Consider the following 26,062-nt stretch of genomic DNA (forward strand, 5'->3'; position numbering starts at 1 on the left):
AAGAAATGCTCATTAACAGAACATTACACAGCTATTAAAAGAATGAAGGAGAACTGAAAATGCCTACTGATATGGAAAGCTCTCCAAAATATTCTTACTGAAAAAAACGAGCTACAGGACAGTGTATACATAGTAAGGTCCTTTTGTATATATAAATCATTTTAAATGCTATACATGTATAGGGTGTAATATGGACAAACTCATCTCTAGAAGAATAGACAAGAAACCAGGCATGGTGGTTACTCTTGAAGAGAGGAGACTTTTCATTTTGTACCTTTCTGTACTGTTTGATATTGTTTATCAAGTGCTTCTATTAGTTTTAGTTTTAAGTGTTAAGAGGAGTTCTGAGTGATGAGATTATAGGTCATTTTTTTTCTTCTTTATACTCTTCTGTATTTAAGAAAAACCAAAAACCTAATAAGTGGTATTTTATTTATTTATTTATTTATTTTGGTGAGGAAGATCCGCCCAAGCTAACGTCCATTTCTAATCTTCCTCTTTTTGTATGTGAGCTGCTGCCACAGCATGGCCACTGACAGACAAATGGTATAGGTCCGTGCCTAGGAACTGAACCCGGGCTGCTGAAGTGGAGTATGCCAAACTTAACCACTAGGCCACTGGGGCTAGCCCTAAATGTTATTTTTTAAAAGTGATCTACACCTGCTACAATCTAAAATTTGTATTTCACAATAACTTCTTGGTGCAGCTGGCCCAGGAATAGAATTCCACTTCTGGTGGGTGAGACATAGCCGTTCTAATGAGTGACCTCAGCAGAGGCCCTGAGCTCTAAAACTGCCTGGAGACAGGCTTTGTGAGGAGCCAACGTAGCCCTGTGAGGTGACTTGGACAGCAGAGGAGGCTGTTCTGAGGGTGTCAGTGAGCGGGGGGCTTGATTCAGTTAAAGAGGATGTCACAGTGAAAATTCTCTAGCTCTGAATTTGTTTAAAGGTTTGTGAATTTAGGCATTTAAGAAGCACCTTAAGAGAAACAGTGTTACTCTCTCAGGGAGGAATATGAACGCTCCCCATAAGGAAAAACACCAACTGCACAAGTCACACTTCTAAACACAAGGGATTAGGTGGGGAGCAGAGACCTGAAATAGCCTAGGACTTTAAGGCAATAGAACATTTCACTACAAGTTAATGTTTAGTATGTCACCTAATTAAAGTCTTTTTATACATACCCACTTTGTCCTTTCAGATGATGAGCCATTTGAAAGTAATTCAGAGAAAACAACTATAATATCCCAGGCAACAATTTCCACACTTAATGTTATGTGCCTGGCCCATAGAAAAATATATAAGGATCAGGGCCTGGAATCCATAACCTGGACACTGCAAAGTTCCAGACAGAGAATTTCAGGAGTTCAAAGAGGTGCGGAATATACTCCAACTTGGTTATCAAAGATTCTCAGAACTTGTATGAACAATCCACATAAAATACCTACATTTTACATTAGCAATGCAATTCATACCTTTCACAGAAAACAAAGATACATATTATTTCGATACCAATAAAATATAGCCGTATGCAAGCCTACAGTACCTGAGATCCAATTGTACGGGTTATGTAGATGGGGGCAATTGTAAATTGCAAGATATTTGATACAGGAAAAAACTTCATTGACCGCCTTCATCCCTATATCGGTGATGATACCAGGATTTTCTACCACATCAGCCAAACCGTACTTCACCAGATCTGCATTAGCCATTCTGCCTAGAAAATCAATTAAAAAACAAAAAGACTTTTCAGTGTCTTCATCCCAGCCAGTATGATCACTCTCTATGATCATTCTGTGTCATCTGTCCACAATCAAGTTCAGGTTCAGGTACATTTTAGGTTAGGTATTCTGTATGAATGGTAGCAAAATAAGAATTTACATTAAAAGTCAAAGGACAGCTGGTAGGAAAAAATTATTTTCAATTATTTAGAAAATGAAAAAAGAAAGCAAAAATTGCTAAAGCAAAACGAGGGATATATTGTATTGGTTCACATTTATGGTGAAGTTTTATTTTTACCTTTTAAAAGAAAAATAAAATCTTAAAAAAATGTAACTCTTTCACAGTATGAGGATCATGTTTTTGGAGTCAGGTGTGGCCATGTGGAGAGAAGAGTAAACTTTGAGAACGCAGATTCATTTTTAGGTTCCATGGTATCAGTAAGTAAATACGTGTCTATCCTCAGAAAGTGGAGTTCTAACTTAAACACACCCACTCCTGCCACTGGGCTTTAGTGCCTATTGTCTTGTCAGAGACTAGCGGGGTGGGTATAAGTAAAAGAGGATCCTCCGTTGTGGATTATGCCACTGGAAATCACACTCATTCCTTGCCTCATCATAGTATCATTTCTCTCATCTGCCTGTCCTTTATTCTCCAGACAGTCCACTTGACTATGAGCAATTTGAAGGAAAAAAGGGACCGTGTCTGAGTCAGTTTACAGTTATATGTTCAATGTCCAGAATGGTGCTGGGGATAGAGGAACTCAATAGAGGTCCCTCACAGTCCTTGCAATCAACTGATGCAAAGTACACAGGAAATCCTGTTGCTCTGCTGAAGCTGCCCTGCATGTTGCAGAGGTTTATACTTTTAGCTTAGAACATGTTTAAAACAACCAATCTACTCCAAACTCTCCCAATGTCACTTTCCATATAGTTCACGGATTCTCTCCTATAATCCCCATTTTTGGTCTTTACAGGCATTTCTTGCAGATTATACCTTAATCCATCCTTTACAACTTAGCTGAGCAATTTTCTTTAGCCTCCTGGTAAAAATCTTCTTTTTTTTGCCCTTTGGACTCAAAACTTGCCGTATGATTGGGTGAATCTTGAACTGACCCTGTAACCTGGGTACTGTCTGCAGAAATGCTGCAGCCTAACTTGACAAATCCATGTCTTACACTCATCCCTTTGAGACTACCACTCCGTTCCTGCTCTTGGGGTCTCTTGATTGTCACACTCCTTCAAAACCCTGATGACATCATCTCGGACTCAATTTTGTTTCTTTTTTCTTCAGCCCAATAAATCAGCTAAAAGTAAAAGTTAGCATTTACTGTATGTTTTCTAAGTGTTAGAGATTGTAACAACAAAAGTCCACATTTTCTCATTTGTTAAATGGAGATGAGACCATTTCCCAAGTAGTCTTATCTCCATTTAACAAATGAAAAAACATGGATTTAAGAAGTAACTTGCCCAAGGTCACAAGGTTAATAACAGGCAGGCTTCAATCTCATCTCTCTTCCTAGCTCCAAAGCCCCAGCACTGAAGACTACTCTATACTACCTCTATTTTCCAATGAGTTTGACATCCCTATCACCTTCACACAGAGCTCTCAGCTCACAAACCTACATCAACAAAGAACCCTTCTCTAAGTATCCAACCTTGAGTCACTTTTCCTATATTCCCAATACACAGCATCTGCTTTTCAGCACCTACATTTCCCCAATCTGGGACTGCCGCTTTTTACCATAAATGTATAGGGAACAAAGGTGATGTTTCTATTTATATTTTTCCAAACCTTTTGTAACAAAAAGGTGACACAAGTTTTACCAGGGGTCATCCACACCCGCTGGAGAGATGCTTCAAAATCTAAATTACTGAGAAGAGATAAAGTGAAAGAGTGTCAGCAGGAATCTCTCATTCTTATCTAGACAGTCTGTTAGAGGCATCTGGCACCTAGTCGGATACAGAGAATCCTAGGCTGTCTTTGGAGGAACAGAGGAGAGTAAGCATATAGGAGAAATGTGTGAAATGCAACAAATATGAAGAAAAGAATGGCTTATAAAAACATCAAAACTAGGAGACCATTAAATATAAAAAAGACTATGAAACAAGTTAGGTTGAAAAGTACAAGATAATAGTAGTCAAAAGGCACAATATTTTCCTATTAAAACTGTGTATTGAGGGGAAATAAACACTACAGGGAAATAGCTGGAGAACTCTCAAAGACAATCTCTCAATGGACCTAAATGTGGCTATCTTGAAGACACAAAACTGGTAAGTTTTTGAGCTTTTGAGAAGAACAAAAAACAAGATTATAGAAAGAGCACCAATTATCAACCTAATAATTTCGTTAAGTTACTAGAAAGATACTATAGAAACACAGAGGATGTTAGCAACCTCATTCAAAACCAGAAAAGGTCGATTTCAAATATATTAAGTTTATATGAAATTACCATACTAGTTTAGCATTTTAAAGCTATATTGGTGAAAAGCTGATCTTTTTCAAAACTATACAGATTAAAAGTGATTCCTGTGTTAAGTTGGCTAGAAGATAATAATTTGATTTTTTAATCCTTCACCTGTATTAATGAGAACTGCAACCAGGAAAAAGTAAAAAAAACAAAACAACAACTATTGTGACATATTTGAAATGAAAAAGGGCAACAGTCATGTTGTTTGACTGCCTGACCAGAGGGATTGAGCCTTCTTATGTTCTTCTAGAATGCAAATTAGATCTAAAGAAAAAATGCCATCTGGTACAACAGGGAGAGTTTAAGGAAGACTTGTTGCAAATTACATGGGGAAGAAACTAATTCTTGCAGAAATAAAAACACGCTGGTGATGGAAATGTTCTAGGATGTCTGACTAATATCATGTGGGAAAAAAGTTTGAATAATGAATTGACATGCATTCAAACCCAAAGGAATGAGTCCCCAACTATAAATACATTCCAGAAAATGCTGTGAACAAGCCTTCCAACAGCAATCATCATTAAATGAATACTGACCATTATGTGCTCACACTATCTGGAAAATCCAGAACCCCCAGCGGACTTATTATGGAAATGAAGAGCATGGGCAGGGAATGGGACCTCATCTGAGAGGACCATCAAAAGCTTCAAGAAGTGTGGCAGATCAAGTTCAACAAATGGAACCAAGGATGACATTCTGTGAAAAAAATGAAGCAGAATGGGAGAGAAACTCGGGCAGTAAAGTGGAGACAACAGCAAATGTAGATGAGGATCTTTTTTGGTATATGTTAATCACTATATTTTCTATAATATGCTAAATCAGAGGCAATAATGGAAAGAAAAATCACTGACACTTCAAGTTTAAATTAAAGGTTTCTTTTTCAGGAAGTGAGAGCACCTAAGATTTTAAGTTGTCTTATCGCCAGGAAAACACAGCACAGCCCAATTCAGCTTTCAGTTTGTCAAGTAAGTTCCCTTCAGCAATTCTAGGGAATAAAATGGGATAAGTCTTACTCTGCAGCAAAAACTCATCTACATATCCCAGATGAAGGGTTTCAAATTGGGGGAACTCCAACTCTGCCATCTTTAGGGCAGAAAAGACGCCATCTTTGGTTAGGGAAGGCTGGATCCGAACTTCATGTAACCTATGAACAGAGATACATATCAGAGTAAAACGAAAGCCCTCAGAATCAAAGGTTCTTCCTAATGTAAGGCTCTGAAAGAAGTTTATCTTACTGAAGTGTCATACACAAACTACTACTCCCCCCTCCATTAAAAAAGCATTTTGCAAAGTGTGGGCACATCTTAGGCAGTACATTAAGCTACATTAAATAACAATGAATTATACAGCAAGAATGTTATACGCTTTTTTAACCTGATTAAGTCAAGGTAAGAATCTGCATCTGGTGCTGCTATTTCTTTAACATCTTTTTTATCCGAGCTAAGTCCCAATTTAACAGAGTATAGTACTATAGTAGGTAACAACATCTACTTACTTAAACTCAGAAACAGTTTTGTTTTATTTATATTCTTAATATTCTATTGATGGAAAGTAGGAGTTTTGTTTTTGAATAAATTGAAAAAATGTTTAATTCAATTTAAATAAGATACTACAAAAGTAAAACTACAGGTAGACTTTTGATACATAGGAAACTAAATGTGGTATAAAGTAATATGAAGATGTGTTAAAAATATAAAGGTGTTACAAGGTCAGGACTCTGAAAACACTGTTTTAAAATACTGATTTCTGAATAGCAAATATCACCAACTAACTAAAACAATCTAGAAAATTGCAGAGGTTGAGACACTGGTCTCTGAGAGGGCTGCATGGACCAGACCATTGATGCTGACTTCTGTTGGACTCTCAGGCACTTCCAGAGAGTTGACTGCTTTTCTCTCATGAGACCACAGCCTTTCAGAGCTTGCTGGGTCTGGAGCAGAGCTCAACTGGTTATCATTATAATACAGGACTACACTAAGTGATGCCCCACTGATATTTAAACAACTCCTCTATATTTTAGAGCTGAACAAGACATGGTCAAAGTTCATATACACATTCCTCCAGATTTCTGTAAAACAAGAAAAAACATACAATTCTAGCACAAAAGACAAAATGTGAAGAGGAAACATACCTACGGGCAGCAGTGATGATGAGGTAGCCAAGATCTACTTCAAGAGCATTTTTGCAAGCTCCCAAAACAATAGTGTGCAAGTTTCTAAAACCACCTATGAGAAGGAGGGAAAGGGGCAAGACCAATAAGCATTTCATTTGACTACAGCACTTTCAGTAAAGCATGTATTCACCCTCTAGATGACAATTATTTGTCTAAAAGTAAATCTAAGTTGTTTTCCATTCAAATTAATATCTCAAGATGAATTATGACTACTAGTCATTTCCTAAAAAGAGATGAAACAGATACTGACACTCTAAACAGACATTCTGATGGCATCTGAAAATTATTCCAAATTATTTAGACTTTTAAGTAGGGATTTTCAGACAGCCAGAAGCTCATGCGGAAATTCTAAAGAAGGCATCCTGATATTTTCTGGCCAAAGTTTGAACCTCCAATATATCATATAAAATGAGATCAGCATTACTTTAACTTCACCTGTTTTTTTCCCCCAAGTTCTTGAAACATACATACAGAGAAAAAGAGTATACAAATTATTAAGGTATACAGATCAATGAATTTTCAAAAAAGATTAATTTGTTTGTTTTGAACTTTTCTAAGTGCAATCACATAGCATGTACACTTGTGTATTTGGCTTTCGTATTTTGTTTATGAGATTCATCCACATTGCTGCATATAGCTGTAGTTTGTTCATTCTCATTGCTGCACAGTATTCCATTAATGAATATGCCATATTTTAATTATCCATGCTATTGCTGACAGGCATTTGGGTTATTACCATTTTGGGGCTATTATGAACAGTGCTACTACGAGCAATCTTGAACAGTCTCCTGGTGAAGATATGTATGCACTTCTGTTGAGTCTAAAGCCAGGAATGCAACTGTTGATATGTGTATGGTCAACTTTAATAAATACTAAATAATACTTCAAAGTGGTGTTATTAATTTATACTCTCACCAGCAGTGTATGAAAGGTCCTGCTGTTCCACAGGCTAGCCAACACTATTGTTTGTCTTCTTCATATTAGTCATGAAGAGGTGGAGTCACTTCAGTGCTTGTGTATCATACTGTGGTTTTAATTTGTGTTTCCCTAAAGATTAGTGAAATTTCTCATTTTTTCACATTTATTGGCCAATTGGATATCTTCTTTTGTGAAGTCTTTTCTATTCAAGTTGTTTCCCATTTTTCCTATTGAGTTGTCTGCCTTTTTCTTATTAATTTTAGGAGTTTTTCACATATGCTGGATACAAGTCCTTTATCTGATATCTGTATTGCAAATAGCTTCTCCTACTCTGTAGCTTGGCTTTTCACTCTTTTAATTATGCCTTTTGGTGAACAAAAAAATCTTCATTTTAATTTAGTAGGGTTTATCAATGTTTTCTTTATGGTAAGGGCTTTTTGGTATCCTGTTTAAGAAATCTTGGTGTACCGAAGGTCAAGAGGACATTCTCATAACTTTTCTTTCAAAAATTTTATTTTTTATTTTTCACTTTGGATCTATGATCCATCTGGAATTAGCTTTTTTGTGTGAGGTATGTTGACTCTGTAAGTAAAATATAATGCAGAGTCATTTTTAAACATTTATTAGAGAAGAAAAGTCTCTGTTTCTCTTTTAGGACCATTATACAAACTCTTAGCTTTTGGCACCTCTCTCCAGGTCTTCTCCCTAATGAGTAGTTCCACTGTGGTCCTCTTTTCCCTTCTGACTTTATCCTGTTAGCTACAGTCATGGAATAAAAATAATGCTGTTGATCGTGAGGGAGCCTGTTCCAGCCCCTTCACACAATGTAACTAAGTGCACTTACACCAGACCTCATTAACAAAACACCTAAAAATGTAGTGCCGAGTCATATTTTAATGGTATTAATGACAATGTCTATTTGTTACCAATGGTATTTGATGATTTCCATTTATATTTTAGATATCCAACGTTAGATTTTTAGTTCTCAACTATTAATTATCTATCTAGCTAAACTTCTTGGTATTTCTGTTGCAACGAGGAGATGATTAACGTGGAGTGCATTCTATTACATACCATTATTTAAACTATAATTAAGGGACCTAGAGAGTAAAATATTTTTTTCTTTTAAAAGCCATCATCTGATAGATGTATCTAATATCCAAGTGATAAACATGAAAGAATTTTATATACTGTAAAGTAATAAACAAATGTTAAATATTAACAGTCCTAATGCCTAAGTTCTTTTGTAGGCCTAAGACGTCCAAGTCAAAAAACACATCTTATCACCAACGGGCACTAGAAATCCCTGATAGCATTTCTCATAAAGATTCCAAATATACCACATGAATTATTAACTAAGTAAAAAGTACTAACAAGCCAGAACACATGCCTTATCACTCTGCTATTTATTTTGAGAAGGTTTAACACTGCATAAAAAGGAAATGAATACTAGCCCATGCTCATGGTTACTTATTCTCCACCAAATACACCAGACAGAAAGTGCAATCACTAACAAGCATTTTCTTTTAAAAAGACTCATAAGAGAAACTATATAAAAGCTTAATGAATGTTTTAAACTGATTTTTAAAATATTCAGTAACCTTAAAGAAAAACAAATACCTGATCTCCAACTGTCTTCAACTACATGTTGGATAAGACCTCCAAGGAAAGGAACTCGAACCATTTCCAAATGTTCCAAGTTTCTGGCAGAGGCCAAACCTGTTACTAAAGGGACGTATTTCAAGGAGTTTGTGGGTCCTGGGGGGAAAAAGAAACTTCAATGAAACAATGTAAATTGCCTTAAAAATGAATTTGCAAATCACCAGCTGAAATGAATAACGTAGAAATTCTGTGTTTGAAAATGACAGCCAAGTAGTTGGCTCTCTGCAATTTACACTTCCTATAAGAAATGAAAGCCTTAGCCTGTTAACCATATACTTACTCAGCATAAGGATTTTTTAGTACTGTTGGACAGAGATTTAGTATTTTTTGTAAATTCCCTGAAGTCTCAATAGTTTTGAGCTCAAAATAACCGAAAGGGAAAAGCCAAGTTGAAAATTCGATCCTTCACTCAAGTAAACAGCTCAATCATTTAAACATCTCTGTATGTGACCAGTGTTGTATTAGATGTTATGGAAGATCACAAAAGATAAGGTTCTATCCCTCAAAGAGCTTGTAATTGACACAGAGATAAAACTAACCTCAATTATAAAAAGATAAAAAGGCAGAATATATCAAGTACAAAAATAAGATTTGCTGTATGACATAAAAAAGAAAGAGAAGAGCAAGTTAAGTTGGAACAGGCAGTACTTGAAGGATGTATGCAAGTAAAAAGGAGGAAGGAAGTGTATATCTCAGGACCAGGAAACAATAATATAATATAAGGAAAGACACTGAGGTGAAAGCTGATATGGTTGCCTAGGGGACAGTGAAGAGGCAGCCCTGATGATAAAAGGTGTATCTCAGAAATGAATCAGAAATAAGGATATCAAGAAATAAAGATATCAAAGTTATTTCAAACTTTGAAGCAGAATTCCCATTTGACACTCTAGGGCAACAGAGACACTGACGATTTCTCACCAGAATAGTTGTATCATAACTCAGTGTTTTATGCTTTAAGGTAGATCAAGTCAGACAACTACTTACATGCAGAATGATTAGAACAGAGACAAAGACAGAAGACAGAAATCTATTAAAACAACTCTATAAAAAATCAAAAGCGTCTATAAGAAATATATAGAGATACTGTGATGCTTTTTTCTTTTTTCCCTAACAAACACAAATCATGTGTCTACTTTTTTAGAAACAAAAAGTACATTTACCTTCACAAGGTGAATAAGTTACAAAACATAAATAGTAATAATAGCATAATACAACTTCATTTACAAATGTTGCCATGGAGTTTGCTTTAGAATATTTTCAGAATAGCATGTGTATAATTCCACCACAACTATGTACCATTACCTGCACAGTTCCTCATGACGAAAGTTCGTAAGCTGATGCAAAGAAAGTCTTTGAATGGCTGTGGTTTAGTGAGTCTTACCCATTTCATATAAAGGTGCCTTAGCATTGGGATACAAGGAATTTCAGGAACATTCACCCCTAAAACATATATACAAAAAAAAAAAAAAAAAGAAAATCACTGAAAGACTCTGTATTCTGTAGATAAGTTCAAGAGTCTATTTTTCAAGGTGATAATTTATCCTTCGTGGATATCTTCATCAGAACAAATTACCTAAAGTCTATCAAGTTTGGCTCATTTAAAATAGGCTTGTAAAGAACAATTTAAGCAAATTATAAACAGATTACTTTGTTATTTCTTTAGAAAAGACACACGGGAAGATGAGATTTTAAAAGTATTTCTACATTTTATAAACATAAGTCTTTCTCATATCTCTATAACTCTTCCAGGATATATTTCCCCAGTAGACGTAAAATGAAAATAGGTTATTGAAATCAAAATTACGAAGATGTGGAAAGAATACACAAAATTACTATTTGGCTACCAACGCCCACTGTCCCACCAGTGGGAAAACTAAATTTCTCAGCACAAAGGCAGGCTAGCTGGCTTTAAATATCATGGTTTCTGGATGCTATTCAGAGACAGAGATTAAAGCTGTTTCAACAAATATATGAATCTTAAGATTCGTAAGTGTGTGGTAGAAGCTAGTCAGCATGACTCTGAGAAAGTGAGAAACATATCAGTCATCTATTTTAATATCTCAAATTGGTAAAGGTATTTTATCCTTCTGATCCAAAAGTGGCTTAACACTAGGAATCAGATCCACAGAGGACTACGTCTGCAAGAAAGGGGAAGTAGAGGGGGAGGGAAAGTCAGGAGATACGGAAGAAGACAGACGACCAGTGACTTGTAAATTCTAAATGAAAGGAAGCAGTTTGAGGAACTTGCCCAAGACTCTAAGCACTATGGGCTACAGAAAAGCCAAGCAAGCGACACAAGTCTCTGAGAGAAATCAAAGGATCCAGGGTGGTGGCATTTAACAAGAAGTAGCTGGTAAAACCAGTTTAATGTAACTTTTAAACTTGAATCAGTAGTCCTGTTAGCAACAGCAACTAGAGAAAGCAAAATTGGAGTACTTGAATGTTTGGTCCTTTAAAAGCTAAATTCTGCAGAATGCTTCTACTACAAGGATTACTCTTTACCCTGGTCCTCCCCAAACAGTACAGTTAACTTTAGCTTTGACCTAAGCATACACATTGTACAGCAACAGATGGGAAGTAAAACTGGGGATGAAATCAAAGGAGGAAAAGTATAGGAAGCAAGGTAGAGATTGAGACTCAAGATGAAGAACTCACAAAGGTACGTTTAGCGTCTACCATGATGGTGGTAGTTCTGACTGGGAAACTCAATGTACCAAGGGTGAGATGCACCCGGACAAGACAGTTATATCCTATTGCCCAATCCACAGTTTGCCCCAAATCCATTCTGTAAACAAAGGACACAGTTACCTGTCTTCCCCAGCATGTTCATTAATTTACTATACATGTTTGTATCACCATCACAGTGTTAAAACTGTTGAATTAATCAAATTGAATTAATGCATTTCAACAAAATTTACCAAGTACTTATATCTGCAATGAACTGTGACAGGCATCATGGAAAATATAAAGATACAAAAACAGTCTCGGATTTGACAGAGCTTATATTATAAACTTCAGATATTACAGAATCCCTTTATTAACTAAAAATGCAATTTCAAAGTAGATATCCAAGTCCCTAATCAGAACCACCCTTTGATCTTCTAAATGAAAGGCTGCTAGGGAGCTCCACTCTTCGCCATAATGGTGCACAGAGTCTGATTTAAGACCTACTCCTTAGCATCCCCACTGCTCTCCCTTCACAACCCGACTCAGTTTCAGAGATTTCCAGTTCTTCAGGACCATCCCCAATACCCGGAATAATGCTTGGAACATAGCAGACACTCAATATGTATATTTTGAATAAAATATTTAATAAATAAACATAAAACTTCAGACGATAGTATCAGGATTCCCCCCAAATTCCTTTCAGCAATCTAAGCCAAAGACGACATTAAATTTGAAAAAATATCTCCAATTATCATTTACTTAGGTTGGAATTATTGGGATATAATTTCAGAGAATATTTAGATGGAGAATGCACACTGTGACCATTGCAAATAAGGTGGCTTTGGAAAAAGACCACCCCATCCCCATCTCTCAGGGAAAAAGAGAAGTAGCAGAGTTTTCCGTTGGATCTGGTTTGTAGAAGAAAGGGGAATTTTCTGTTTGGAGAAAATACAACTAAACTAAGAGCGATCTAGGATTTTTCATTCTGCAATGTTCTAGAGGTGAGCTATATAATAAAGTAGCCACCAGCTATATGTGGCTATTTGATAAATTAACATAAAATAAAAAATTCAGTTCCTCTGTTTCACTAGCCACAGTAGGTACTATAATGAATAGTACAAATATGGGACATTTCCATCATCACAGAAAGTTGTATTGGAGAACTCTCCTCTAGAGGGCAGAAGTAGGACCAAAAGTGGATATTAGAGAACAGGGCAGGATTCTGGCTCACTGTAAAAAATAGAAAAACCCAAGAACTTTCAAAACCACTCAAACTGTCTTCAAAAAGGGAACAGATTGGTTGTGAAGCAGCATTTCTCTCAAACACACCCCTCCCCTCCTGCCAGGACTCTTTAATGAGAAATTTAAATTTTTATACAAGTCTCACAAGCATTTCTTTTGCCATCATCAATCAATAAAGCCATTGCTAAAATTCTCATTCCCTTTCACTGAATATTCTGTTATAGGGCATTTCAAGGAGTCACAAGTGACCCAAGAAACATCTACTCACCAACTAAATGTAAAGTTTGTATTTTGGCTCCTACAGGAATTTTCAGTTTATTTTCAGGAGGAATTGGAAATGCTCCATTACGATTACGGAACTTCCCCAAAATATGAACATGTGGCATATATGTCCAAATGGATTCTACCAATTCCAAATGAGAAGTTTCCACACCCTAGAAAATAATGTCAAAGCAAGCATAAGAAAGGCTTTTAATTTAGCATTCAAAGCTTCTATTTCTGTATCATAAAAGATGCTAAGTATGCAATGGAACTTAAGTTTGTTATGGATGAGATGTGCATGTGAGTGAACATGTTCTATCATTCTTTTGATTTATTATTTTATCAATCAGTTAACGTCAAATGTTCAACCAGGTGCACTCACCACTAAGTTTGGGCATGCCTGCAAAGCTTCCAGAACTCCTGGAATGCTAAAAGCCTCATGGCCCCGTACCCTTCGCCTCTCAAGGTATCTAGGGTGAAGGCCATATAGCTGTTCGACGTCTGGCATCTTCTTCAATAGTGTTAGAAAACTGGAATCTGTGAAGCCTGAGAAGTTCAAAAGTATTTAGAGCCAAGTTCATCTTTCTGTTCATCAACATTTACTAGGCACTTGTAATTTTTATGAAAAGTTTAAACAACGAAAAAAGAGGTTTCTTTTTAAAATTTTCATAAGGCTGACACTACAGCTGAACAAATGGTTAAAAAAGAAAATATATCCCTTTAGTGACAGAGGAAGTATGTCAGAAACTCCACTTAGAATCTGAGTTAATACCTTATAACTGAGGCTTTTAATTTACTATTGCCTTTTTTGTTGCTGCTGCTGCTTTTAAGGCACTGAAATCTTCGACTAGGAACAATACATTTTTAATTCAGATAACTTGGACCTATTTGATTGGTGGGTGAGGATGGACCACCTACCTAATCAACACCACCTTCCTCTACCTACCTAATCAACACCAACTTCCTCCTCCCCTAAAGATGTTCTCTGGTCCATAAAACCTCTAGGGCTCTGCACACAACTAAAAAAAATGAGGAAGATATGATCCTCATCTTCAGGAAGCTCACAGCTATAATCTAAAAACCATCTCAAATTAGGTTCTCTTAGTCCATCCATTTCCTAACAATTACTATCCTCTGCTTAACTATCACTTCTTGGACGTTTTAGACAATTAATTCTTCTGAAAGAGATAGATGTAAACTAGTTAACAGAACATAAGTGATCCAAATTGAGAGGATGCTGAGCTGACAGAAAGTTATTTATCTGAGGGGAGTTGCGCTCCATAGTGGGAATCAACCAGATGGGAAGAGAGAGAGGCAGGTGACTTCCACAGCAGGCGCTGTTGGTGAGATAAAGAGGAAGACAAGTCTCATCCAGATGATGCTTTATCTATCACTGGGGCTTTTTGTTTTTAATGAAGGCTGTCAGAAAGCCAACTATCTGCTCACTAATGACAAATAAAAATATTAACTCTCAAGCTAAAAATAAAGCCCCAAATCACTAAAGTTTTCAAAAGTTGTTCTATTTGTATAGGGCTAGTTCAGATATGTTAACTTTAGAATCACAAAACTGAAGAGTAAGAAGGGACTTCAGACTACTCAGTCTCTAATTATAATAACAGTTCTTCTTAATATCTTGTATAGTAACCTTTACTGACTGAGCCATTCAACGTGTTTACATGTTTTCTCATCTTTTCTCACAACTCAACGAAAAAGGTTATCACCCATTTACAAATGTAAAAAATGAACTTGAAAGAGTTTAAAAGCTACCAAGTGGCAGAGCCAGAATTCAAAACCAAGTCTGACCACCGCCAATGTCCATGCTCTTTTGTTGTACATTACACATTGCCTGTCACCAAAAAATGGGTAAATTTCCACCTTCTTTTCAGAGATAGTGTGAGAATCCAAAGAGATCACATATGTAAACCATAAAGTACTACATAAAAACCTTAGTTAGCATCACCATACAGCGAATCAGGGTTTGACTAGAGAACGGGCCAGGCAGCATTAGTAAGCAGCGTTAGTGAGATCTTACTCTAGGCTAGAGACTCCTTGCTTTGATTCCCTTTTATGTTCATTGCAGGGATGGGAAGGCTTGGGCTCACAAATATTTATCACAGTCTAAAAGAAGTCAGCAACCTGTAGACAAATTCTTCACTAATTTGATAAGAGGCAGAGATCTCACAGGGGAGGTCTGCTACCCTGCCTCTTTATTACTGCATTAATCCCACCTCCAGAATTCCTGCTGGCATAACCTGTTATAGGAAATCTAATATAAGGAATGACAGTCATTTTCACACTGCTCTAATTTTTTTCTTTCCTGCTATAAATGATCACTCTCTGGAATAAGATGAATCCTTTTCCTTTAGGACAGTTTTTTTTTAAAAAAATTTGAAGACAACTGTGGTTTGTTTCCCACCAAGCTAAGTTCTAGCCTCAGGTCTTTGCAATATTCTTCACAAAAAGGTATATATTGATAACTAACTCTGGCCAACAGATAAGAGTTATCAGTTGACTGAAGACCCTCTTGAAAGGCTATAACACCCCAAACTGTAATATTCCACTATTCCAGAGGTAGTCTGTCCTGTTCCACACAACAGAACAGAACAATGATCTCCTCAGCACTTCATTTCTATTAAGCACCCCCCACCCAGACTCATCACATTTTCGAAATATCAGGATCTAGATATTGTTAACAAAGGTGGTTAAAAAAGACATTTAAAATTGCTAAACAACTGTAACTAAAGGGCACTAATTAATGACTGGTGTTAACTGAAAAGAAGAGTAATCCATTTCAGGTGTGTTCTACTTAATTAAAGTCATCAACTTTCTTTTCTGATGGTCTCCTTCCCTGAGATCCATTTGTTGTGGTTAGGCCGCTAACTCTCAGTTCTTCACCTGCAAGGCCAATGCCTTAAGAATCTCCAAGACCTAGTACAGGCCTTTTAAAATAAATGAAAGTTCCAGAACTGTAATTTCTGTGGTCTACTAGAACAGCTCTGCAAAATTAGATAAATATTTGTTTACTTAGACAGTGCCATTAAGGGGTACAGGAAAACTATGAAAACCTGCATCTTAGGACAAATGACACTTGGTTTAATGTGACAGATATATATTTAGTTAATCAATAAGTATTCTCTAATGATATATTTGTGGACTACTGGGCTGATGCAGTTTCTTAAGGAGGAGGAAATGAAAACAACACATTACTACAATAGCAAAGCCTCAGGCAAAATGCGTTTTATCAACCTAAACCAACCTAAATAATTTAGATAAAATCCTGCCTTCTGATCTACAAGGTGACAGATTGCCTATCTCAAGACAGCAAGTAACGTCTGACGGAACATTATTATTAGATTCGGGCAGGGCTCCACTGTACCTTACAGGCTAAATCCACTTACCACTTGGCATGTATTCCCACCACCGCCCAGCACAGAGATCCACAACCCTCACAACTCTCAGATATAGGGTCACCGCTTCTTTTAGCTTCCGAGAAAGACATTCCATACACATGATATCCTGCAGAGGGAGGTACCTTTATGAGAGAAAGAAACCTATATTTATCAAGTGGGTAAGTACTTCCTTTCACTGACAGGTTATTTTTTTCCTTCCTCCATTCACCCACCCCTCAAATGAAATGAGACTTTAGGAATATTCACAGGGTTTTAAGATTAACATGCATACGTAGCTTTTTACTAAAAACAGGTAAGTCAGCAAATACTCAAATATCCAAATAAAGTACTGAGCTCCATCCATAGGGCATTTGATAAAACCTGCCTTGCTGCTTTTAAAAAGTTTTTGTGGACTAATGAAATCTCGAAAACAAAAAAAAAGAAACAGAAAGAAAAAAAATCTTAGTGTACTTCAAGGTATGTTGATAAGGGAATGTGGGAAAGACAAGAGAGAACTGATCAATTTGAACATGGTCAATAATATTTCATAGCTTTTATAGAACACATTCTTGTAGTGCTAAACAAATTCTCTCTGGTCCCTCTCAACACCATCCCTGTTCTAGAAACTATAGTACCTTCTCTGTCAACAAATATGTATACTAATTTTATAGTGTACAATTTTTCTCCTAAATCTTTTATCTTTTAGGTCACACACTCTGATAAAAGTATTGCATAAGAGTGAAGTGAGAACACCTCATCTAAATTACAACTTCCTCTTTTCCAACCTCCCCTGTTATCTCTTCCTTCCTGAAACTTTTCAACTAACCCCTACCTCTGTTCTGTTTCCAATAACACCAATATATATTTTCAAAGATCAGAAAATCTCCTCTCTCTCTCAACATCCCTCTGTGCACACCTAATTGTTTTAAAAAAAAGGTAGAAGCTACCCTAGACTGCAGTATTGTCACACACACACTGTGCTGCAGTCGTTGTGTCACAGCTTTCCCGGCAGGTCGTTCTGTCTGCCACTCAGCCCTCCCCCCATCCTCTCTTCCCTTCTCTGCGCTGCTGCTCCCTGCCCTCAGGCGAGCACCTGACTGGCGATGGAAGGCAAAGGCTTTCTGCTGTTTCTAGTGCCCTAGCTGAATTCTTCAACATCCCTTACTGGTTCCCTTAACCCTACCTACGCCTCTCTAAATTATCCCCTCATTTAATTATCTTCAAATTCCAGCCAAGAGTACCTTGTTTCCTGCTAGAATCCCCATTGCTATAGTAGGTGCTATTATTACTCCATTTTACAAGTGGTGAAATTGGCTCAGAATAGTTAACCTGCAAAAAGTCAACAGCTAGGTAAGAGGGAGGAAGAGCAGTTGGGTCTGACTCTAACTCCTCAAAGTTAAGCTAATTCTAAAAAGAAAATGCAAGTATGCCTGCTAAATATTTCCCTGCTCCATTCTTTTCTGCCTCTGGCCCCTCTCCCTTCCCCTTTAAAACTAATTAAATAAAGAGAATCAAATCAAGTTTTCTACAAAAACCAGCATTACTAACTTAATTTACAGTCTCCATAACTTAGATATAAATAGGATAATTTTCAGAAACAAATGACTACACATTTTATAAACAATGAAAAATATTGAATTTATTTTCTAAATCAAGTTTTGCCACTAAAACACTTTTTCCCCAAATCATTGTTATCCAAAGTATTTGCCTGAGTTAATATCACACGCCCTTTAAATACCAACAGTTCAGTAACCACATGAAGACGATCTTACATCATACTTGCCCTCAGAAAAAGAAATGTATTTTTTCTTCATAAGTATATAGTCAAAGAGCCAGAGTACAAAAGGCAGATCAAATACATTTTAGAAAACATGCCAAGTAGTTACTACAGGACTACATCATGGGTCCTCAAATAAAAATTTTAGAAGCCTAATACTCAATCTGTTTATTTTTAGAGGAAACATTTCATACCAAATTCAAGTACTCTGCTTGGTTCACAGGTCTTCTTATATTCTGCCAGTTTGCTGCATGTTTTTTTCATTTTTTCATTATAATCAGGCTAACAGCCTTCTACTTGATTCCACTCCTTCAATTTGAATACTCTGTTTGAACTGCAAAATGTTATCTGACCTTCTCTCCATTTAAAACAGTCGGATTTGTTCACAGTATGTCTTACCATTATTCAACAAACATCTAACACACATCTCTAGAGACAATTTTACCGATGCTTTCCTCTAAAATTTTAATAGCTTTATTGTTTAATTCATTGATGCATTTAGAATTTAGTCATCAGATATGAGAGAGAAGAACATGCTTTTATTATTTTCTCCAAATGGTTTTTAGGTTGTGACATCATCACTGAATAATTCACTCAGCTTGTCCTCATCGATGTGAATACCAAGCTTATCATAAACTAGATCCCCAAATATATCTGAATCCACATAAGGAGCCTACATATGGAGTTTGTCTGTTCTACCCAACTGTCTGACTATTTTCTCCAGCACTAAATCTTTAATTATTGTACACTTTAGAATATATTTGAACATCTCGTAGGGTTAGATTCTTTTTCTGAAAAATTCTGGCTATTCTGGAAGACTTTTTTCTGCCAAATGAACTTTAGTATCATTTTGTTACGTTAAAAAAAAAAGTTGTTTTAGTTGGGCCTTCTATTCCCAGACAGAACTGAACTAACAAAAACTACACTAGGTCACAGAATAACAAACTACAGAAGATAAAAGACCAATACAAATTTACATTAGAAAGGAAAAATAAAGTGCCCGTGGTTCCCTAAAGTAACTCTGCTATCACTATTTTAAAACTTCTTAATCTGCAAATATTTGATAATTTTTAAAAATTCAAAATATTTTTAAGAACTTTATATATGAAAATTTCCCCCAGGTAAATAATCTAAATTAATGGAAAATCCAGACGCTTAGAAAAGATAATTGCAATTACATAAGAGGAAAACTGGAAACAACCCAGAAGTCAGCCTACAAGGGAAAAGGTAATTACGGTGTCATATTCAACGAAATAGAAAGCAATGATTAAAAGGATAACTATGAAGACAACATACCAATACAAAAAAAGGCAGAATGCAATCATAGCCATTAACACTTCCCAAGCATTTACGCCACGTAGCACGTTAAGTGCTTTAAAAGCATTATCTCATTGAATCCTTATAATAATATCTTTATATCTATCATTGGTCCACAGCTAGTAAAAACACTCAGGATTCAAACTCAGGTCTCTAACTCCAGAGACAAAGTATGTTAGGATTTGTTTATTTGAATGGATAATGAAGGAAAGAAGAGAAGAGAGGAAACTGGAACGACAGGGATTTTCTGGGTTTTTTTGTGGGTTTTTTTTTTTCATTTAACCGTTGTTATAATGCACTTTGTATAAAAATATAATTTTAAAAAAGATTTTGAAAAAATTTATCACAAAACAATTTTCATGTGTGCACTGCATATACTAAAGATGGATATTATTTCACAAAACTTTTGTTTCAATCACTTACATATATGTATAGATGGAGTAAATGTGTTTCTCACTGTGGGTTGTAGTCAAAAAACTCAGAAACACTGCCTTATGTTACACATACACTGTACTGTAGTAACAAAAGTCAACAAATCTATTAGTCAATAAGAATTCCAAGAAGCCTGGAATGTTAACACAGTCTAGAAGATGGCTGTCCGATAGAACTTTCTGCACCAAAAGAAATACTCTCTAATTTCATTGTCCGTGCTGTCCTATACAGTAGCCACTAGCCACATATGGCTAGTACAACTGAGGAACCGGATTTTTAATTTTATTTAAACTTAAATGCCACATGCAGCTAGTGACTACCATACTGGACAGCACAGCTCTAGGATTTGCTCCTACTGACACATTCCAGGTAGGTAAAGTGAACCAAACAAAATCTTACCTAAAAATATGACAAAGCACTTCATGGGAAAGTTGATTCATATAGTCCTTTGTTTCATCTGATATTGCTTCCTCAGGGAGTTCACTATTCACGAGACACGTTTTAACACTTTTCTTTCTCGGGCCCATTGCTGCGTTATCTCCAGTATCAAAGACCAAATCTCCCCTCTTGGTTACTTGAGTTCAAAGCACCTGAAGGCAAACAGAGAACAGAGTAGACTAAAGCACACCAAGCCCAGACAGAAATCATCCCCATAAAACCTAGGTAAAACAATGTTTATTTTAAAATACAAAGGTAATGCTATTACAACAGTACAAACCACACTCAAATGAATAAAAATATTACATAAAAGGCACAATATCTTTTTCTGAAGAGCAATAGAGCATACTATAAAAATGCACTATGCAGAATGAGTGAAAAATCCAAGGAATCAGGAGTCCTGGATTCTAATTTGTACTCTGTTGCTTCCCAGCTAATTCACTCAATTTCTCCATGCATCAATTTCTTCGTATGTAAAGCAAAATCATTGAACTAAGTAAACAAACCCCCTCCCAACTCCAGGAGCTTGTGATTCTAGGACTGCTCCTAACACAGCAAAAGGGAGAAGAGGACTCCTGGATCTGCCACAAACTACTTCTATGAACTTGAGTCACCTTTTAAATTCTTCATTCTCCCACCTATAAAATGAGGGGATTAAACTCCACTAGTGGGTTATAAACCCCTTTATGAATCTGATAAAACTATAGACCTTCTCCTCAAAAAAGAAAGAATTTTATGTGCAATTTCAGAGGGAGAATAAAACCAGCCTTCTCCTTCTCCTTCTCCTGCAAATATTAAGGAGCAGAGGTTAATTCACTTTGTGTCAAATGTACATTTTGTTTATTTTTAAAATAAGCTTTAGTGAGGGAGGAAGAGAGGGAAGGAGAGAGAAAGCGGGAGGAGTGGAGAGGGGAAGAAGAGATCAAGTCAGATGAGCCAGGACCCAGAGGCTTTTTGTTTTATTTTGTTGATCAGGTGAAGATAAAACTAAGTGAAAATAATGTCCTTTAAATAGCATTATCAATTATCACTGGTAAAATTCTGAAAAAGTATTTGGACTGGGGGCCGGCCTGGTGGAGCAGCGGGTAGGCGCGCATGTTCCACATGGGCGGCCTGGGGTTCACTGGTTCAGATCCCGGGTGCGGACATGTCACTGCTTGGCAAGCCAGGCTGTGGTAGGTGTCCCACATATAAAGTAGAGGAAGATAGGCACGGATCTTAGCTCAGGGCCAGTCTTCCTCAGCAAAAAGAGGAGGATTGGCAGCAGTTAGCTCAGGGCTAATCTTCCTAAAACAAAAAAGTATCTGGACTCAAACTCAGAGAACTTTAGTTGAGAGCTTAAACTTAACCATGTGATAGTGAGGCATAGAACTGCTGTTCCAGATCAGTGGATCTCTAGATTAAATAGTGTTTGCTCCATTTTATGCACCAATTTTTTCTTTTTCCTGACTATAATCCTTACTGTTAAAGTTTTCTGAAGCAGACTGCAGGCTTCTATTTTCTTACAGAGTTGACTCAATAAAAGCTTAACCTTTCCTCGATGACCCAAAGTTATAAATATGAATATACATTATATTCTGTGACGCCTCCCCTCAGGGGCTACCGAAGTATGCAGAGTTCCTGGGGCTCCTTTGCTTCAGCAGTAAATGGGAGACAACTACAAAGCTAAGTGAATTCTCCTATTTCTTGTGCTTGTGTGTGTGTTCTGGTCTCTTCTTCCCTCACTGAAAGGTTATGTGCTGTTACTTCTGGCAGGTGTCAGCATGCTTGCTTCTCCCTGTACTCCACCCACACCCAGAAAAACCCACCCCTACCACCTCTAATTTCTTACTTCTAATCAGCTATCACCTGGAAACCCAAAGAAGTAAGCTTTTAGAATTGTGTGTGGATTAGTATCAACAGGTACCTAGTACTATGGGCCGAAGGAATTCTGCAAAGAGTAGGTACATGAGCTACAGTGCACTGAATTTGTGACATCCGTTTTGCCTTCTCAGAAGCTTATTTATATGTTGTCCAGCACATTTTGGCTAACAGACCTCTGCAGAAACAAAGTTTATACTCAGAATTCTCCACAAAAAAAGTTATAACTATACTCGTCTGCTTCTGATTATATTGTTGCCCATCTTTTCCTACTTACTGCCCTTCCCCCTCCAAATGGATCTTTCCATTTTTGATGGCTCCTGAAACTGCTCTAAGGTTATTCTGACCTCCTAAGCATCAAACCCAATAGCCTCTCTTGGGTGCTCCCCGATCTGACCCATTTGTAGTAGGGGGCATTGCTGACCACTCCTTCTGTGAAAACCTCTCATCTTTTGGCTCCTAAAGTGATCTTCTCTCGGTCCTCTTCCTTTCTCCATAACTACTCCTTAGCCTCTTTTGCCAATTCACCCTACAACCTCCTTCTCCTTGGCGAATTGTATCCATTCTCAAGGCTTCAGCTACTACAAATACACTAAAAAAAGATTTCCACTTCTGGTTCCTCTCTCTCCTGAGCTCCGACCTTTATTTCCTCCAGCTATGAGAAACCTTGAACATCCTTGAAAAATATTATGTCCAAACTGAACTGTCTCCACGACCACAAACACTGCCCTGCTTCCAAACACACATACCTGTTTTCCCTACTGTAGTTTATCAGATTCCCAAATTAGAAATCTTGAAATCAGCCTCAACATATTATGATCTCTCACTTCCCACAGCCACTTGATTGGCTCTTCTTATCAATTTTATCAAGATACGACTTTTGCATCCATTCCTACTGGCTTTCAGGCTTTTATCAACCCTCATCTGGGCTACTGCAATGGCTTCCTAAATGATGCCCACCACGGTATCCCCAGGGCCTGGAACAAAGTCTACCACACAGTAGGCCCACAATAAGTAATTTGCTGAATAAATGCTTACCATACCACACTCCACATTGAAGGTAGAGTTAACTTTTTAAAGCATTCCTCTGACTGCATATAAAGTGACAAAAGCAAGAGGTATGATACGCCAAAAGTATTATCCCATTTGCATAAAAGAAAAAGGAGAAATATGCTTGTGTTTGCATGGGAAATTTTTGGAAGGATCCACAACAAAACATTAACAGTGGTTACCTTGGGCAGTGAGAACAGAGGTTTAAGAAAGTAGAAAGGAGACTTTTACTTTTCTTATCCTTCTCCATTGTTTGAAGATTTTAGATTGGTCATGTATATTATATTTCCTAAAAAAAACATCAAAAGCCAATTAAGCCTACAAGGAATTCTAGTTTCCAGAGGATAACATCTTCCCAATCCAGTCTCAGGCCACCTTTCCAATCTTATCTCTCCATCCTTACCACTTGCCCCGCAGGACACTCACTCCGGCTGCACCAGTATCCCCAGTTCCCCCAAACTAACACGGATCTTTCATTCCTAATAAGCTATTAACTTGGACTGGAACATCCTTCCCTTCCCTTTTTTGCCTAGAAACCTCTAATCTGCCTTCAAAATCTAGTTTAAATGTTAAGTCCTCTGTGAAAAACTCCTACTCACCCCCTTCGGAGCTCCCTGTGAGATTTAACGTACGCTTCTACTACAGCGCCTCATGTAGAATCTTATCGGTCATGTCTCTGCCAGAAAAAGGAAAAGAATCTCAGTCTCCTGCCTCCAGGTGGTAACAAGTCCTCGCTCATAATAAGTCTTCCAGTGTCTGATGCATGAACATCCCTCAGTCTTTCCATTATTCCATATGCATCCAGTAGTTTCGAGGCTGCTAAGAACCATTTCATGCCCCCCTGAGCACTGCGTTTGCTACCACAGCACTCAGTGATCGCAGCACCAAGTCAATAACCCTGGCAAAAATGCCATCAGATTTTACTCCAATAAGAACACATAAGAGTTACCCTGCAGCATGCAAATGCCTCAACAAGACTACAACCAGTATAGAACAATCCAACCACAAATTAATTCTCCAGCTATCACATTTTAGCACAGGCTTCACCTTTAAGAATCTTGACAACTCCAACTATTTATGGATACCATGTTCTTGACTTTTCACGCAGTCAAGGAAAATTCTTTGTCAACCTTTCTCCCTTCTTTTTCTAAAGTGAAACCACATCACTTAATAATTTACACCCTCATTTTATGATTCCACCTTTTATTATTCCTTATTATTTTGCAATGCTGTGGTTTTGTATGAATCAGACTTAGTAGCCCCAGTGCACAACCTATGCTTGAATTTTTAAACCAAACAGACTGCACCTTAAACATCACTGAGTTTATAAAAGCTCACTTGTTTAGAACTCGGAAAAATATTTACTTACAGATACGACATTATACAACATTATCTGAGGTTGGGTCTCCAACAAGTCCACACAAATCTATTTAACCTACAATATGCACTAATATTAACTACCAAAGGGCCTAAATTAGCAGGACTAACTAACAAAATTTTAGGTGAAGTTGTATACATATTTCCCATATCATGCCTACAAATGAAGATCTGTTCATTTGGTAGTGACTCCCCTGCTCTAAGCCTTTGGTGGGGAAGGGCTTGTGGGGATGACCATAGGGGTAAAAGGTAAGATCTCCATCTTACATCTAGGGGCTTAACACCTTAGGACCTATAGCCAGGGGAAATCCATCAGTTCTTTCCAGTCCAAGTAGGTGCCCCCGGAAATGTCTGGCAGATAAAAAGCTTCCTCATTAAAGAACTCATTTATTTTCCCTCACCGCCACTCAAACTCTATAAAGCACAACAAAATTGTTTCAGTAAAGTTGGCTTCATCTTCATTTAAGTGAAATATCTAGCTAGGCTATGCTGACCATTTCATCCTGGCCACTGAGTAACAGAGGCTTGGTATCCCTGCATGGGAAAAAAACCCAGCAATCAAGACATGCAAAGTCCCAAGTGACGATGGTATCTCTCTTTTATGTGCACTCTTTCTCTCAACCAACTTTCTTTCAGTGGGATGAAGGATAAAAGCAACAAGAACAAAAAACTGCCATGGCTAGCCTTCTATGTCTTGCTTTCTTCCTACCCCTATCTCCAAAATATCACCATTTGTCACCTAAGAAACTCAACAAGGTAAGGAAAGTCCAAAGCAGCAGCAGGTTAAAAGGGAAGGGGGAAAGGAGGGAAATTCCAGTTATCAGCAGTAGATAAAGATGAACCCGTTGAAATGGGCCCAACAGAGGAGTCATGGAGGGTAAGAGAGAGGTGAGTATAAATAACAGCTGAGTATAAATATGTGAGCCAGCCCTGGTGTTCTAGTGGTTAAGATTCGGCACCACCATCTGGGTTCTTTTCCTAGTCAGGGAACCACACCACCCATCTGTCAGCTGTCATATTGTGGTGGCTGCGTGTTGCTGTGATGCTGAAAGCGATGCCAGTGGTATTTCAAATACCAGCAGGGTCATCCACGGTGGACAGGTTTCAGTGGAGCTTCCATACTAGGAAGAAGAAATTGGCCACCCAATTCTGAAAAAAAACTGGCCATAAAAACCCTATGAAGCAGTGGAGCATTATCTGATACAGTGCCAGAAGATGAGAGGATGGTGCAAAAAGACCGGGCGAGGTTCCATTCAGCTGTACAGAGTCACCAGGAGTCAGAATCGACTTGACAGCACTAACAACAAAAAA

At 37.3% G+C, this 26,062-nt stretch overlaps 1 protein-coding gene across 16 annotated transcripts in view; it reads right to left on the reverse strand.

Annotated features, from left to right (window-relative positions):
- FBXO38 (F-box protein 38) overlaps window positions 1-26,062 on the reverse strand; it is a 55,405-nt gene that overhangs the window by 25,749 nt on the left and 3,594 nt on the right. For 5 of the 16 annotated variants that reach the window (XM_008523325.2, XM_008523324.2, XM_008523318.2 and 2 more), the window contains exons 2-12: window positions 23,974-24,050; window positions 23,557-23,663; window positions 20,426-20,616; window positions 16,510-16,643; window positions 13,494-13,657; window positions 13,119-13,284; window positions 10,244-10,381; window positions 8,900-9,037; window positions 6,320-6,413; window positions 5,202-5,332; window positions 1,546-1,716 (exon numbers count right to left, since the gene is read on the reverse strand). In XM_008523325.2, the coding sequence (XP_008521547.1) occupies window positions 1,546-1,716; window positions 5,202-5,332; window positions 6,320-6,413; window positions 8,900-9,037; window positions 10,244-10,381; window positions 13,119-13,284; window positions 13,494-13,657; window positions 16,510-16,643; window positions 20,426-20,553 (1,264 nt within the window). In that variant the 5' untranslated portion in view covers window positions 20,554-20,616; window positions 23,557-23,663; window positions 23,974-24,050. The remainder of the gene's footprint in view (window positions 1-1,545; window positions 1,717-5,201; window positions 5,333-6,319; window positions 6,414-8,899; window positions 9,038-10,243; window positions 10,382-13,118; window positions 13,285-13,493; window positions 13,658-16,509; window positions 16,644-20,425; window positions 20,617-23,556; window positions 23,664-23,973; window positions 24,051-26,062) is intronic. The other 11 variants (XM_070569233.1, XM_070569238.1, XM_008523320.2 and 8 more) reach the window with 3 other exon arrangements.

Source organism: Equus przewalskii, chromosome 13 (genome assembly GCF_037783145.1).
Source record: "Equus przewalskii isolate Varuska chromosome 13, EquPr2, whole genome shotgun sequence".
Taxonomy (NCBI): Eukaryota; Metazoa; Chordata; class Mammalia; order Perissodactyla; family Equidae; genus Equus; species Equus przewalskii.